This window comes from Stigmatopora argus, chromosome 16 (genome assembly GCF_051989625.1).
Source record: "Stigmatopora argus isolate UIUO_Sarg chromosome 16, RoL_Sarg_1.0, whole genome shotgun sequence".
NCBI classification, from domain to species: Eukaryota; Metazoa; Chordata; class Actinopteri; order Syngnathiformes; family Syngnathidae; genus Stigmatopora; species Stigmatopora argus.
In genome coordinates this window covers 258,935-276,292 of record NC_135402.1, presented here as the reverse complement: position 1 = coordinate 276,292, position 17,358 = coordinate 258,935, and the positions used below count along the sequence as shown (strand labels likewise).

The 17,358-nt window shown below is 50.2% G+C and overlaps 1 protein-coding gene across 3 annotated transcripts in view; it reads left to right on the top strand.

The window, feature by feature from the left end:
- cntfr (ciliary neurotrophic factor receptor) overlaps positions 1 to 17,358 on the top strand; it is a 74,783-nt gene that overhangs the window by 26,216 nt on the left and 31,209 nt on the right. For all 3 annotated transcript variants that reach the window (XM_077621936.1, XM_077621934.1, XM_077621935.1), the window contains 2 exons: positions 10,468 to 10,549; positions 17,031 to 17,264. In XM_077621936.1, coding sequence (XP_077478062.1) covers positions 10,468 to 10,549; positions 17,031 to 17,264 — 316 coding nt within the window. The remainder of the gene's footprint in view (positions 1 to 10,467; positions 10,550 to 17,030; positions 17,265 to 17,358) is intronic.

The following is a 17,358-nucleotide window of genomic DNA, read 5'->3' as shown; positions in this document are numbered from 1 at the left end:
AGCGGGCATGCGGCATGAGTCTTTGTTTGCAAACCACTATCAGCGAGTCAAACCGAAGGCTCTTGTACATCCTCACTTGACTTCCACTCCTACAACGCAGTCAAACCTAGATAATGACTGTGTGTGTGTGTGTGTGTGAAGAAGGGGGGACTTTAGAAGCCATTCCACACAGCTCATCTAAATAGTGTGCCTAGCCGCAGCATGTGGCGCATTGTGCGCGACACCCAACGACCTTTTAGATTAACATTGGTCGGCACGCCGTCTCTTCCGAAGGCGAAACGCCGGAGCGGACAAAGAAGCCATTTAGCGTACGGCCGCTTGACATAAGTGGATGCTTGTGACCCATTCCAGCCAAAAGGAGAAAACTGCCGGCCCATTCATCCCTCGACATTTTTTCCCAAGACGCAAATGGCGTTGGGACATTAGCGTTTCAAACCTGGACTCGGCCTCCTGGCGCCAACGGCCAGATTTCCGGTGGTCGACAAAGTGTGATGCCTTTTGCGACATTGTCGTTTCCGGTTTAATCTTTGCCGTGGTTTTGAGGAAAGCGATGAGCTGAAAATGAAACATTGAACTGGCTCTGTGAGGGAAATACTAAATAGGAGAGGCTTCAAGGTGGACCAGATGACCCCAGATGATCTTTTTAGAAGTTGTGTCTACTTACTACGTCTATATAAATGGAAGCGGCACGCTCTTCAGAATTCTGATATTTCCCGGAAGCATTTCCCGGAAGCCATGCCTCGTGGCAATTATTAGAAACGCCAACTTCAGTCCAAGGCCGACGGATCCTTTGAGTCCAGTATCTGTTGTTCTCCGAGTCAGTGGCGCATTTGGGAGCTGCGTCATATGCCCCAATCACCTTATAAAGTCGGTCGGCTGTAAATCCAAGGAGCTTTCTTTCCCTTTCCACATTTTCACGGGTGCAAACTTTCTCTGGACAAACTACATTAGGGCTGTTTTGGAATGCTTTTTCATGCTATGCTACGCTTTCCCTTCCGTTCTGCCCGCTGTACATTTCTTTATTTTTGCTTTGGGGATTGATTGGGTGCTGACCTCCATTGCTGCTTTCCTGTTCTATTTTCCACAAGGGATGCAAGGTGCGTTCGCAGAGGTGACCAGCAGGCGCGCTGCCCGGATAACAGATTGCTTTGCTGATGAATATTGAAAGGACCGGGACACACTTGTTCGTGTGTGTGTGTGTGTGTGTGTGTGTGTGTGTTTGTTTTTGTAGTAATTGTACTCTCTCTGTTGACGTTGTGTACAATGGGGAAGCCAATGCTAATAGATCTGTCAAGACCCGGACCAGCCAAGCGGGAGCACAGACACCAACGCACACCTGCTCACGCCGACGTCGGGCGCTCTCCTTTACCGTCGACGTTTTGTTTTGGTGATCTACTTGTTGCGCTCTCGTTCGTCTCTTCCAATGATGTGACTAATGAGTCCTAGGAAAACAGTTTCTCACTTGAAATCGGGGCAGAGCCCACGCGGGGCCGACGCAGACAAATAAATGCCCCTTCCTTCTTTCAACAATCACGCAGGTGGAGCCAATTTCAACAAGTCGGCATGAAATCCGAGCCTTGGAAACGACCTCCGGCCCCGACCGCGGAAACCAGACCTTATTTGTTGGACTGATGTGGATTTGAACATTTCTGTTGCTTCCCTTCATTTGGATTGCCGTTCACGCCATACCAACATCTGGGGGTATTTTCACCGCCTCCTTGTCGGACGGCGCTGGGGGTCGGTGGCTCTTGTCGCTTTGCGAACCAATGGAAATACGTTGTCCCGTCTTAGGGAAACAGTTCCAGCGCATGGGCCAAATTAAGATTTGTCGCTCCAACGCGGCACCACTCTGTGTCCAGTCTGCCACTGTGAAAACGGCCAGGGCGGTTATAGCTTACCGCTACGGGCAATCCCCCCCGCCCGCAAAAGGCGGCGGGAATAATCCATATTCCGTCTGCTCGTCTGTCTTTCCTCATCCATTGGCTTTGCTTTCATAGAAATGCCATTGTTGGAGAGCAGCTCGGCCGCATGAAAGCCGGGTCCACGTTGGCTGGCGTCTTTCTGCCGGCTTGCCGGCGGGGGACTCCCTCTTGTACGCCTGCGAATTTCCTCGCCAGCACCGGCTGCGCACGGCTATCGTCCAATGGGGCTGAGAACAAGACTCGGAACGAGCTCATCGCTAACAAGTCTATTCCATTTCAAAAGACCGCCGTACCCCAGGTCGGTGGCGCAGGCGTAGGGTCGTTGTGGTTGGCCCGTCCGGCCGAGTGGACGTGCTCACGCTAGGACCAGGTCTCCTGGAGGAGGTGCGCTAGGAGCTTAGACTTCCGGGACGCAAAGTGCTTTGAAGGTGATGAGGAGGATCTTGTCATTGGGTTAGGCTAATCATTCGATTTAGCCTGCCATCACGATTAGTCAGCGGGAGACCAGTCGCTTCCCCCGCTTAGTCATTGCGGCATTAAGAATCCCTCCGGGAGAGACGGAAGGCAGAAAGAGAATAGCAAGTAGCCAAATGATTGAAAAGCAAAAATGTCAGGAGCTCGGCAGACGAGACGAGACGAGACGAGTCGGCAGTTGAAGTGGGATGACGGAGGAGACCAAAAAGGCCAACAGCTCCAGTTCAAGTGCTAAATGAGAACATCACGGCGAGAGGCATGGAAGAAGAGACGTAGCTGACGCCGTGCGCGGAACCGGCTATAAAAGTCCTACTGACAAAGGGCCGGCCGCTCGGCCGGCCGAGAAAATGACATCAGTGTTTAGTCAGCCGTTTGCTGGAAATATCTCCAGCACCTTCTGATGGTGGAGCGTACGAGGCCATCGCCAAAGACTGGGTTTAACGGTCAATTTCGCAATGAAGGCAAATGAAAAAGCAAGCACCAGATCAAAACAAGAGGGAATCCGAGCACTCCTGCCGTTATTGAATTTTGGGGAAAGGAAAGACGTAGGGTATCGAAAGGCGTCCTCTGTGTGTGTGTGTGTGTGTGTGTCTCTCTGTGTGTGTGTGCACTTGATCCTCATCTCTGCTTCTGATTACCTCCCTGTAGAAACACTTCTGTTGGGAACATCACAGCCCGTCCATCACTCTCTCGCACGCCACACACACACACACACATACAAGCGCACTACACCCAAGCGGGCGCACACACACACACACACACACACACGTAGACGGCGCGTAGCTCCCGTCGGCTCCCCGCCCGTTCACAAAGGCCAGTCTACACCCATCATTCAAAGCCTTATAGGCCTTAAGAATGCTGACACACAGACGCAGGGGCGCACACACCGAGCGCTGTGTTTTCTTTGCTTTGATACACTTATAGAGTTCAGAGGTGAGAGGGCTGGAGGTAACGCCGTGTTTTTCCACACTTTCTAACCACCTAAATCTGCTCCTAGACGCACAAGGAGGTCCAGATGGCCGGGTGGGAAGCCAAAATACTCTCACATGCACGCACGCCCACCGTCGTGCTTAAATTAATAGGAAGAAAAAAAAAAAAACGAAAGAATGGCGCAAAACAACACCTAAGAGCCCATCAGGGTGCACGCTGGAAGATTACAACTGAACTCTGGACGAGAGTATGTTCAGAAAATACATTTGTTCAATATAGCGAGGAGGCACGCTGTCTGAAAATTGCAGCCGCATGGGATCGATGGCTAAACGTATGGCTCTGAACCGGGCTTTGGGGATGGCGTCGCTGCAGAGGAGCCACCTCTGGAGATACCATTCACATTGTTCTTTGGGCTGAAACAAGAAGCACCTGATGCCAATCTATTGATTGCACTTGTGACACACCAGAGTTGCAGAAAGTTTCTTCTTTAGAGGTTGAAACCAAAGCACTCACTTTTGCCCTTTTTTTTAGTTTGCCCAGCCCTGTTAAATAAATGCTTAGTCTTATAGGATGCTAAATTTTCCTTCATATGTCCAATGCTTCAATTTCTTCGAGGCGCTCGCTCGCTTTTCAATGGTCAAAAGTTTGCGTTCTGATGGCCCACGTTTGAAATAGGTCCAAAAAAAGGATTGAACTGGCTTTTGACAGTTTATACCAAGCAGCTTTTCCTTTTGCTAGCCATCCGGTACAAACATAGGTGACAAAGTTGAATCAACGGGGGTTGGGCCTGCTTTGGGTGGGGAGCGGGGAGCTTTTTGCTCAAGTCATCCAGCACCAAGCGAGCTGACTGCCAAACTTGAACCAGCGGGGCTTGTGCTGAAATGAGATGCACCTGACAGCAATCCACTGATTGCACTCGTAGGACACTAGTATTGTGGAAAGCCTTTCTCTTTAGAGCTTAAAACCAAAGAACCCCCACAATCACTTTTACCCTTATTTTAGTTTGCCCAGCCCTGTTAAATAAATGCCTAGTCTTAAGGGGATGCTACATTTTCCTTCATATGTCTAATGCTTCAATTTCTTCGAGGCGCTTTGATGGCTCACGTTTGAAATAGGTCCGAAAAAGGCAGCTTTTTGTTTTGCCAGCCAGCCACCCAGCACAGACATAGGTGACAAAGTTGAATCAACGGGGGTTGGGCTGGTGTGGGTGGGGAGGGAGGGAGGGAGGGAGGTTTGGGAGGGAGCAGCTTTCCGTTCAAACATCCAGCAGCGACCGACCGACCGACCGACCGACCGACCGAGCTGACTGACAAACTTGAAGGAGCGGGGGTTGTGCTGAAACGAGAAGCACCTGACGCCAATCCACTGATTGCACTTGCAGGACACTAGTATTGTGGAAAGCTGCTTTGCTCTGTCCAGGTTGAAACCAAAGCACTCACTCTGGCCCTTTATTTAGTTTGCCCAGCCCTGTTAAATAAATGCCTAGTCTTATGGGATGCGCTTTGATGGCCCACGTTTGAAATAGGTCCAAAAAAAGTCTTGAACTGGCTTTTGACAGTTTATACCAGGCAGCTTTTCCTTTTCCTAGCCATCCGGTACAAACATAGGTGACAAAGTTGAATCAACGGGGGTTGGGCCGCTGTGGGTGGGGAGGGAGGGAGGGAGGGAGCAGCTTTCTGTTCAACTCATCCACAGCAGCGACCGACTGAGCTGACAAACTTGAAGCAGCGGGGGTTGTACTGAAATGAGATGCACCTGACGGCAATCCACTGATTGCACTCGTAGGACACTAGTATTGTGGAAAGCTTTTCTCTTTAGATGTTGAAACCAATGCACCCCACAATCACTTTTACCCTTTATTTAGTTTGCCCAGCCCTGTTAAATAAATGCCTAGTCTTATGGGACGTTATTATGTCTTCTTTCATATATGTCCAATGCTTCAATTTCTTCGAGGCGCTCACTCACTCATCCATGGTCAAAAGTTTGCGCTTTGATGGCCCACCTTTGAAATAGGTCCAAAAAAAGGCAACTTTTTGTTTTGCACACACATAGCTGACAAAATTGAATCAACGGGGGTTGGGCCGCTGTGGGTGGGGAGGGAGGGAGCAGCTTCTCGTTCATGTCATCCAGCACTGACCGAGCTGACTGACAAACTTGTAGGAGAGGGGGTTGTGCTGCAACAAGCACCTGACTGCAATCCACTGATTGCACTTGTGGCATACCAGAGTTGCAGAAAGTTTCCTCTTTGGAGGTTGAAACCAAAGCACCCCCTTACTCACTTTTTCCCCTTTTTTTTTAGTTTGCCCAGCCCTGTTAAATAAACGCCTAGTCTTATGGGATGCAATTATTGCCCCAACGCCGCCGGCCAAAAAGGTCAGAGTCGTGCGTCCGTCGACAAGTGTACGGAATTGCCCGCACGTTTTTGTGCTGGGCCTAAAATGGCAGTAATAACCGGCGCTCGTTCCCCTCCTTTTTTTTCCCCTCACTTGTGGGTAACCTGCAGAAAATCCCAACATGATTGATGAGGAAATTCATGTTGCCGGGCGGGCAAAGCAAAGCATTGTGGGAATGGGGCACTCTTATTATTCAGTCAGGAGCGGGTCATTAGAGGTGACAAAATCAACAGTTATTATGTGGGTGCAGATGTGGGAACGGGCCCCAGTGGCAAAATCCTGTTGCTTTCTGGCCTTTGATGCTCTCCGAGGTCATTTTGGCACACTGACCTTTTTAATGTACACCATGTTGACCTACCTGACTTTCTTTCACACGAGGTGTCTTTAGGAAAACAATTACAATAGCAAAGAAATGCGCAGAAGGCCATAGATTGAAATGTAGGAAAATTGGAGGTTTTCAAAGGCAATTTTCAGTTCCTCTGTCACACACTTTAAATATCATTTCCTAGAAAATGAAATGTTTAACGTTCGAGTTGCTCACGGCAAGGGCAAACATCACAAATGAGTACTTTTTTTTTCCTGAAGTCGGAAGGCTCACTGTCAAGTCAAAAACAAAAAAGCAGAAGAACAACAAAGAGCCTTTTTGATGCGCTGACGTCCCTCGGGATGGACGGCCTTTCCATACCTGTCAACCTCTGCCGATAGCTGCCCTTATAAATGATTATGATTCCCCTTACAACCCCCCAAAAAACCTTACAAACACCGTAGGAGTCGTCTACTCCGTTCAAGTGGTTCAATTATTCCAAATAGTTCTAACTTACTCCCATGGTGAGAACTGGAAACTGGAATCCAGTTTCCTCTTTGCTGGGTCTGAACTGGGGCGAAGCGGAGGCACCGTGGTTCGGTGAGGGAGGGAGGGAGCGAGGGAGGGAGCTCCGTCTCATTTCGCCGTATCGCTTTTCACGCCAAAGAAAGAAAGCGTGCGCATTTCTGGGGGAGTCTGTCTATCTTGGCCAAGGCACCTAGCGTCGCTGGCGTTTTCCTCCTGCCTTTCCAATTTAAATGCAAATCAGCCTAAATCGCCGTGCACAAAGACGCTGGAAAATCATTTGATGTTGCCGTGAATTCCAGATTTTAATTAAGCCACCGCAAGAACTGTGGCCTTTTGCCTCTAATTACAGACGGACAAATAAATATGGAGGCGGGCTTCTCGGCGCAGGGATAGTCGGGCAGCTCTTCAAGGGATTGACGGTGTCGCTCGTCGCCATCGCACGCGTTATCGCAAAATCCAGTCGGCAGAACTCGGGTTAGACGCCGTTAAAAAAGCGCAGGCCAAATAAACTCCAAATCTTCAGGGCTCTCGGACTTGTTTGACGCAACGTGGCTGATTTTTATGGGTGAACAAGTTCCCATAATCCAATCCTCCGGCGTGACATTTTACGGAGGACGGACTGTTCCCCTCTGCTTTCCATCGTAAATTTGCAAAACAGCAAATTGTTGTTGGCCAATATTTCATATCTGGCCTTATTTTTCCATTGTCTTGTAATGCAAGGGAAAAATTCCCCGCATGTGTGCGCACCCACACCAGGCAAAGCGCTTCCAATTTGGGGAGGAAATGAGCATTTGTGAACAACAACCTGCTAAACTTCCCATACAAAAAGGATGGACAAGATGGCCACATTTTTGAATCTGTCGTGGCTGTACACGAGGACAAACGGGACCCGTTTGGGGGTTTCGAGCCTGACAGCAATCCACTGATTGCATTCGTAGGACACTAGTATTGTGGAAAGCTTTTCTCTGTCCAGTTTAAAACCAAAGAATCCCCACAATCACTTTTACCCTTATTTTAGTTTGCCCAGCCCTGTTAAATAAATGCCTAGTCTTAAGGGGATGCTACGTTTTCCTTCATATGTCTAATGCTTCAATTTCTTCGAGGCGCTTTGATGGCTCACATTTGAAATAGGTCCAAAAAAGGCAGCTTTTTGTTTTGCTAGCCACCCAGCACAGACATAGGTGACAAAGTTGAATCAACGAGGGTTGGGCTGGTGTGGGTGGGGTGGGAGGGTTGGAGCAGCTTTTCCTTCAAGTCATCCAGCAGCGACCGACCGACCGAGCTGACTGACAAACTTGAAGGAGCGGGGGTTGGGCTGAAACGAGAAGCACCTGACGCCAATCCACTGATTGCACTTGTGGGACACTAGTATTGTGGAAAGCTTTTCTCTTTAGAATTTGAAACCAAAGAACTCCCACAATCACTTTTACCCTTATTTTAGTTTGCCCAGCCCTGTTAAATAAATGCCTAGTCTTAAGGGGATGCTACGTTTTCCTTCATATGCCCAATGCTTCAATTTCTTCGAGGCGCTCGCTCGCTCATCCATGGTCAAAAGTTTGCACTTTGATGGCTCACGTTTGAAATAGGTCCAAAAAAAGGCAGCTTTTTATTTTGCCAGCCAGCCACCCAGCACAGACATAGCTGACAAAGTTGAATCAACGGGGGTTGGGCTGGTGTGGGTGGGGAGGGAGGGTTAGGAGGGAGGGAGGGAGCAGCTTTCTGTTCAACTCATCCACAGCAGCGACCGACCGAGCTGACTGACAAACTTGAAGGAGCGGGGGTTGTGCTGAAACGAGAAGCACCTGACGGCAATCCACTGATTGCACTTGCAGGACACTAGTATTGTGCAAAGCTTTGCTCTGTCCAGGTTGAAAGCAAAGCACTCACTCTGGCCCTTTATTTAGTTTGCCCAGCCCTGTTAAATAAATGCCTAGTCTTAAGGGGATGCTATGTTTTCCTTCATATGCCCAATGCTTCAATTTCTTCGAGGCGCTCACTCACTCATCCATGGTCAAAAGTTTGCGCTTTGATGGCCCACCTTTGAAATAGGTCCAAAAAAGGCAGCTTTTTGTTTTGCACACACGTAGCTGACAAAATTGAATCAACGGGGGTTGGGCCGCTGTGGGAGGGGAGAGAGGGAGCAGCTTTCCGTTCAAGTCATCCAGGTGGCTGTCGTGGCTGTACACGAGGACAAACGGGACCCGTTTGGGGGTTTCGAGCCGTTTTGGAAACCCCCCGCTAAGGAAATTACTTTATGGCCGCGGCGCACGACGCAGAGTTGTTGTTTTTTGTCAGCGTGCCCCCGATGACCTCCCACCCCGACGCCCGGCCGTGTTCTTTTACTCTTGTACGTTTCACTCGTAAACCGGACGGAGATTAAAGGAGCGGAAAACGACACGTGGCACCCATAACTCTGTCCAGCGCTCACAATCCGCTTTGGGCCGAACAAAGGAGCCATGGCGACGCCCGGGACCGAGATTTGGCCGGCCGTAGGCGCCCGTCCGCGTATCGTGGCGTCCAACAAATAAATGTAGGCGTATTTCCGGTCGGCCGTCCCTCCGTCTCCGACGGAATACGCGTTTTTGGGCCGCCGGCCGCCGACCACGGGCGCGCCCGGGGCACCAGAAAGGCATTTGCGACGCAGTTAACGGGCGAGCGACGTTGCACGCCATTAAGATCCGCCGGCGACTTTTATGGAAGCGAGACAACATCAAATCCATTTAGGTGGGACATTTATTTGATGACTGTGACGGACGACTGGCGTTTTGCTGCCACTTTTATGAGCAAATCAAGTTTGCGTGGAGATCGCCGCACGATTATTGAAGACAAACAAAACGCCCGCTGCGAGAGCATCGGGGAGAAGAGAACGGAAGAAGAAAAAAATCCAATTAAGCCACGAGCGCTGCCCAATTTATTTCCTTTATTTTCTTCCGCAATAAGCAATTCCAGGTGCCAAAACATGGCCCAAATGGCGCATTTCCAGAAAAGACTGGGAATGCTCCTATCTTTTATTCGATGACTGGTTCCTAAAATTCTGTTTCTGCTTGCGATCAAAGGATGAAAGTGCACACTTTAAAAAGCGGGAGGGAGTTTGCTCGTGCCGTCGCACCGTTTCGTGAAGTTTGCTATTCGGTGGGAGCGGAAAAAAACATTTGGCTGTTTGCCAACGTGACACATCTTGTCACATGTTTCTTCCTTTCTGTGACCACGCTTAGAAACTTGAACGCAGATGTGGGAAAGAGAGAGAGACAGAGAGAGTGAGAGAGAAAGCAAGCAAGCTATGTTATGTACTGGAAACAAAAGTCAAGTAAAACAAGGTGTTGAATGGATGAAAAAAAACAACAGGGTTAAGCCTTGGAGGCACGGAACAAAAACAAAAGCATTAATGGGAGCTGACATGGGTTTGTAGTAACAGAAATCCTCCATGTGAACAAGAACAAGGAAATTCACTTTGCTCCATGAGCCCAAAAAAAAACGCTCACTCCGTACTGCACATGTTTGCATGCGTGTGTTTTTTCCCCGTGTGTGTTTATGTGAGTGAGAAAATGGACGCATGTGCCTTTAAGAGCCTCTGTTGGCTGCCCGTCCCCGAGACGATGAAGCCGTAAGTCTAAAGAGAAATAAACATTTAAAATACGGCTCATTTGAAGAAAGTCAATGGGGATTTGAAGGCCATTAGAATGCAAGAAAGCTTCCAAAAAAGAGTTACCCCACCACAGACTTTCAAGACGGCTGGCTGGCTGCTTGCCGTCCCCGCGGAGTTCGTCCGTCTCCTCCGGGGATGTCCGTGTCCGTATCCGTCCGTCCGTCCGTCCGTCCGTCCGTCGTACTAATTGACGGAGGGACACGGTGTTGCACGTGCTCCATTCTGCTCCGTTTTGCTCTGCTCTGACAGTCGATTTTCCCACGTCCACAGATGGCGAACCTGGTGACATCGCTCTGCTGCGTGGTTCTGGCCGCCGTGGTGGTGGCCTATGCCCAGAGACGCAGTCAGCTGGGTGAGTTGACACTACTTCCTATCCTACGTACGGTCTTTCGCTCCAGCCGGCGCCGCCGCTCGTCACATCTAAACGGATAGCGCTATCTCTTATTTATTGGGTCGTTGGCAAAGTGGTCCTGACTGTAGTTCTGCGACGACAGCTTTGCTATTTTTGGAGTGATTGACGTCCTTATTGAATGTGATTTATTTTTCATTTTTTGTCACACCAGTGTTAGTCCAGGTTCAGCTTCGGACCTTTCTTTTCCAGTTGACGGGTCGACACCGAGCAATATCTTTTCACCGTCAATGTGCCGACGTCACACAGGGAGAGCGCATTATTCCTGCCGCTCCATATTCCGTCGATCGCTCTCGCTCAACCTATTCGGAATATCCGGCTTCCTCTGCTTTCTTTCTTTTGCCTCCATTCATTTGGCTTTCTCCTCCTCCCACGCTTCCCCGCTCTCAATTGACGGGCGGGCGGAGCCGTCGCCCGCGACATGCCGCGCCGCCGCGTGTTTCGACGGGCTTCCCGTCTGCCGCGGAAGTGCTGAAAGTAAAGGAAGCCCATTTTCAGGCGGCGCCTGAGAATAGAAAGCTTTTCGTTCATGAGAAAACCTAGGAGCAAATTGAGGATATTACAAATCCAAGTCATTTATTCTAGTTTTTTTCTTAATCCTATGGCAATGACATCAAAGCCGCCTGCTGCGCATATGCATCGTCTATCATCCAGCGCCAGAATCATCCAGAATATTCATCATTGCCCGGGGTTGAAACAATAAATTGGCGAGCAGGCAAGCGTGTCGCCGCACACCACTAAACGCCATCCCTTATTCAAAGCACCGAAGCACCGTCGGAGAAAAGACGGACACGGAGCCCCCTCATTGATCCCGCCCGTTATCCCGAGTAGCACTCCACGTCATGGGCGTGACGGCTCGGGCGGGATTCATTTCAAGAATGAGGCCAAACAATGGATTGACCCAACTGCTCTTGATTGATAGACGCCGCATTCACACTCAATGTGAACTCTACAAATCTTATGCCGCTTTGACCTTGCGCAACTGTTTTTATTTTTTTTGAAAGGCATATCGTGTGTAAATCAACTCTTTCCGGCAAAGCGCTTTTTTTGCCGCCAGCAAAGTAACCTAATGTTGTTTAGACGCAGAGTTTTGAGGGTTTTTTTTCCTAAAGCGTCCCAATTGAATCAGCCAGGCCATAAAAGGGCTCTCCGAGCGTTCTGCGTGGCCATCGTTCTAAATATGCGCATTTCATTTGAGCTATTGAGAAAAGAACGACCTAATGCTCGGTCGGTCGGTCGGTCGGGGGAGAGACTTGCCATTTATCACGTGGAACTCTCATTTAACTGCGCTCAACTTTATTGTCGTTCCTCTCCACTCCAGTCATTGGCTTTGACAAATCTGGCGTGAGGGCATCCACAACAATCAAGAGCAGACCTAAAAAAAAAAAAGAAAAAGGGGGTGTCCCAAGAATTGCTGCATCAAACTTAGGGCGTTAAATCCAAAGAAATGGCAAATGTTTGGGGGCTCAAGCGTGGCAAATGCTGCCCTGATGACCAAAGTGGGAGTTTGGAGAGACTCTTGTTATTTTCCCTCTGTCTCCGTTCCGTCGCCGTCCGTCCGTCTCCAAGCGCCAATGCTTACTTTGCCTCTATTTCCTAGCGGCCACATTGTATTTCTTTGGCAAACTTTATGAGGAGATTTGAAAAGCTTTGGCCTAATGCGTAGCAGAGCGAGCGGCAAAAGGATGAAGTGAAAGGAAAGATTGATGAAAGAGCCGTCTGTCTTTGGACGGGAGAAGCGACCCACGGCGTATCCGTCTTTTAAAAAGCCTGCAATTCATCGCATCTCACCTTCCTCCGCTTTTCCCCGGGTCGCGGTGGCGAGGGCAGCTGCTTTGTCAGGGAGAGAAACCCAGACTACTTTTCAGTGAGTGAGTGAGTGACACTGGATAAGGATGCTCGCTGGCTGGCTCCCTTCCTGTTTGCTTTCTCAGGTGGCTCCATCCCACAATTCCCAGGCCCATCTGTAGTACATAGTTTTCTCCAAGCCAAAAAAAAAGTATTTCTCTATCAAATGGCGCCAATCTCACTTCCCACTTTTTGATCTTCTCTTTTTTGACAATCAGCCTCGAAAATGCCTTTTTTTCTGTCTGAGCCCACATTGCTTTTTCATCATCTGGACGGCGGGCGGGCGGGCGGGACCTTCCTTGTTGGTCTGCAATCAAAGGACATCTGTTTTTATTTGTATTTATTTCGGGAGGGAAAAAAAATCATATCAAAATGCACATTTGTTTTGTCGTGGTAGGCCAAAATGGGTGGCGTTTCTGGGAGAATAATAGGGCAAACATTGGATATCTTTCAAAATCTCTGCGACTTCAAGTTTCCATTGGTTGAAAAGGCGTGAGAGACCTTTGCATTTTTTCATTACAATTTTTTTTGGGCCGTAGCAGCAGTGCGATGCGTGCGTACGTGCGTGCGTACGTTCACAAAGTGTGGAGAGAAAGCTGGCAGCAACTTGTAGCCTGTCAGTGACGTGACAAGTGTCGTTTGAGGGAGAATCAATCATGATGTCTATCAGCTGGAGAGAAAACATTTTCTTTTCTCTCTTTGTCAAAAGAAATGTTGGCTCAGCTTCACCAGCAACCCCCACCTCCCCCCCCCCCCTCGTTAGAAACATGACAACCTCCATCTATGTTGTCACGCCGCAACTATACAACAATATGAATAATGCTCTATCGTCACGTGGTGAAGTACTAACTCGTAAAAAATGCAGATTCCTCGATGCCGAGATGCCGTTTGATGCGTTTGCGATTCCATCCCTACTCTGCATCTTAGTTGGCGTATGAAAATATGACAAAAATGTCATTCCTTCAAGCAGGGCTGCCTTTTAAACGCCATGCTTAAAATACGCAGGCGGCCGGTCCAAAAACTTTTTGTCAGCTCTCGTAACGCACGTCGACGGAGAGCCATCGTCACGTCTCTTGGCATCCCGTCGATTCACGGCGCCCCGCGCGCGCCAGCCGTTCGACGTGCGCTGTCATCGGAGGCATCGGGCCGTGACGACGCCTCGCCTGATGTTTTTACTGGCTCGCCGCGTGCCGATCGGCCTCGTCGTCCACGCACGCGATACAGTAGGTGTTGTGTTGAGAGCAAAGTCCCGAAAGAAGTGGCGCAGGCTAAATCATGCCCACGGCGCTCGCTCGCTCGCTCGCTCTCTCTCTGTCTCAAACTCCCATTCAGAGGACAGGTGAGCGTCAAGAGAAAGTTTGGATCAGAAAGGGAGTTCTAGCAATAGGAATGTCAACACAAACCAGGCCCAGTCGGAAATAGCTTGCCTCCAAACACACAAAGGAAAGGGAGGCACGCATGAGCTTTAGAAAACAGCCTGGAGCGCTCCCTCCCTCCCTCGTACCGCGCAGCCGTCCTTTTGCCCGACCGTCAACACGCCATCGGAGAAGGGCAGGCGGCGGCTAATCATATTCACCTTCAAAATTGGGCAAAATGACCACAGTCGGTCTAAAAGGCCTCCTCGTACTTGGACCTGGCTTCTTCCCGTGGGATAGTTTCCGCAATTGAGGCGATCAAAGTACCATCTCGCCGCGTTATCTTAACCCGGACGGCATGGTCGCTCCTGGTGTTTAGCGTTTTGCATCTTATCACCCGCTTTATTCTCTCGTTAAGTTTCCCCGGCGATGGCTCTTTCCGGCCTTTTCCGCCACGGCTAATCTTCGGGGCACCAGAGATATTTTCTATATCCGTCTGTCTAATATCCGTCCCCTCCAATCGACGTCATAAAATGAACGGGCCGGTATTAACGCTGACCTTCCCTCCGCCGCTCGGGGAAGGGAAGGGAAGGGAAGGCTTAGGGTGATGTTCGGCACATTATTAACCAATAAGACGGGGAATGCGAGGGAGGTTTCCTGGGGCTTACCGGGGGATTATCGTTCATATGCGGTCTAGCCGGCGGGGGGTCACCCGTCGCTAATTACAACGCCGACTTTTCCATTTCCCGTACGTATGAAGTAGCTTTGAAGCGAGCGCCACCGCTAAAACGCCATAAAGATCCGTCGAGAGCGTGAAAGAAATGGAGGCAAAATCCAAAACGGTGTTTTCCCCTCACCCCTGGCCGTTTTAAAAGGGCGCTCGTCAAAACGACGCGGGCGGAACATCCAGCTGGCTTCTCGGATTGTTTACGCTTCCGCGTTAATTCACAGGAATCCTTCTGCTTTCACGACCTCTCTAATCCGGCCTTGTAAAATAGGAACTGCTCGCTCCCAACATCCTGCCGCCCCTCCTCTTGGGCTCGGTCTTTGCCAGGCGTCTACAACGCGCCCTTCCTTCTCCGTCCGTCCGTCTTCCCGGAAAACGTCGAGCCTTCTCGGTGGCGGGCGTAGCGACACCCGCGACCGAAAGGCGGCACGCACCTGACCGATGCCGCGGGTCTACAGGGGGCCCGAGAAAAGATGGCCGGAAACAGGAAGTGGATTTATATGAGAACAGATGCTCTGGCTCACGCATGCACGCACGCACACGTACAAACACTTTCACAGCTGCAGCTGCCTCAGCGCTAAGCAGCGCTAGGCTGGCGTGAAAGAGGCGGCGAACACCCCGTCAGAGTCGGACTTTGTCTCTTGGATGAAGTGAGAACTTCATTGGGAGATGTGTGTGGGGAATGCGTCACATGTGCGGGAACAAGATTGTTGGCGCAAAAGTGCGTCATGTAAAAATTGTCGGACCACTGCGCTAATCATCGGGAAGCGTTTGGCATTTTGACGTGTCCGTGTTGGACTCTTGTATCACTGCGACGGGTTCCGCGTGCTGATGGGAGGGAAACCTTTCACTTTTCAGTCTGACCAATAGTTGCTTCGCCGGCCGTCTCATGCAAATCCGTCTTTGAATTGAGTGCATTGCGATGCGATTCTGGAGCTTTCACTCACTCATTCCACGTTTGTCAACATTTTTGAAGATCTTTGGGACACCTGGTGAAAATGCTCCAGCAAATAGTCCCTCTATAATGGCTTGGAGAGCGTTCACGTGGACATCTGGGGTTTATGATTTGGATCTTGGTGAAGGGCATTCATGATTTGCATCCCCCTTTGATGGCTCATAACATGGTTCTTAGGCTACTAACGAGGTCCCGCCTATTGCAGAAAGATCAATAGCACTTGAGCTGAATGCCATTATGGTTATTAGGCCGGCTCGCCCGTATGGTGATGAGGCAGGAGGCCATTATGCAGCCGTCGTTTGTCGAGGTGTGCAATATTGCCCGGTCGCCCGTCGTCGTCGTGGAATACCGGGAGTTGTTTTAGAGAGAAGGGCGGAAATTGGGGAGGGAAGGCGAGCCGAGAAACGCAGCGAGATTCGACCAACGCTGGCGGGATGGACCAAACAAAGCTTCGATAAGGGCAAATGAGCGCCATGCATCACGCTAATCTCCCGTGGCTCGCCTGTCTTCGCCACGCGCGCGACTGGCGGTGACACGCGGACGCGCCCCTTTTAATTCAAATAATGGCGAGAGCGCCACGGTCATTTACATACACTGTATAAGTATAAGAAGCAGAGCCCGCAGCATTTTCAGCAGGACGGAAAACGTTGGCCGTTGCAACCCCTAATAAGGACGCCAGCATCTGGATCAAAGTCAACATCAAAGTCGGGCTGCTTTTATGGAAAGGCAAATGTTGCTTTTTATTTTTATCTAAATAAAGCCCCCTATTTTCCCCTTGGAAAAAGAGGGAGATCACAGCAAATTGGCACGCGGTGCCAGTCGGATTATTTGGACCGCGACTCCAACAAATTGGCACAGACGGCTGCGGCGGCCGAGGTGACCAAAGGTCCGTAACGAGGAGAAGGGCGGGAGTCCGGCCGGGGAGGCCTCGGGGGCCACGCCACGACGTTCCCTTTCTCGTTAACGGGGACCAGGATTTGTGGGGTGAAATTTCCAGACGTTTGGAGATTCGGCTCCGACGTCGACAAGACGGACGGGCAGCTTCTTTTGGGCGCGTGGTCACATCCCATCCCACGTGTCTTTGATTTTTCTCTCGTCTAAAGAAGGTTTGGGAAAGGCCAGGGATTAATATGGCTTGGTTGCGCCGTTGATCCGACCTATTCACATGCTAATATGACGTCTTCACTTTGTGTGGTCCCGGGAGACAAAGCGGCGACTCCAAAGTGCATCTTTGGAAGTCAAATCCCCATTAAGCTCACATGTAGTATCTAGCCTTAATCCTGCCGCCATCTTCCCGTCTAACAACTTGGCCCGAATCCACGGATAACACCTGGACAAATGACATGTGTAAAAGCTCACCTCTCACTTCCGGATTTAAAAGTGGATGTAACCATCTGTTAAAAATGATCAACATCCCCATTTGTCATTTGGCCTTTCATTTTTCTGTCTGCTTAGCAAGCATTTGGAGACACTTTGGACTATGTCGCTAAAATGCTAGCGTGAGTGTCTAAGACGTCCTTCCCGTCTCTTTGTTTTCAGTGGCCAGGAACCAGTACGAGCGAATGGGCAGCGACGTGACCATGCAGTGCGGCTCCTTGGACAACGACGCTTCGGTGTCGTGGAAGGTGAACGGGACCGACGTGAGGGCCCAGCATCGCCTGGAAGGCCCCCGACTGATACTGACCCAAGTGGACCTGGGTCACAACGGACTCTACAGCTGCTTTCAGAACCCCAACGGAGAGCGGCGCGACACCATCATCCTCCACGTCGGCGGTGAGTACCCAGACGGACCATGGTGGTCAATATCGCCCGTCCGGATTGGGTAGGTCGTCCGGGTATGGCCGTTTGGCCCAGTGGCTCCCCTTAA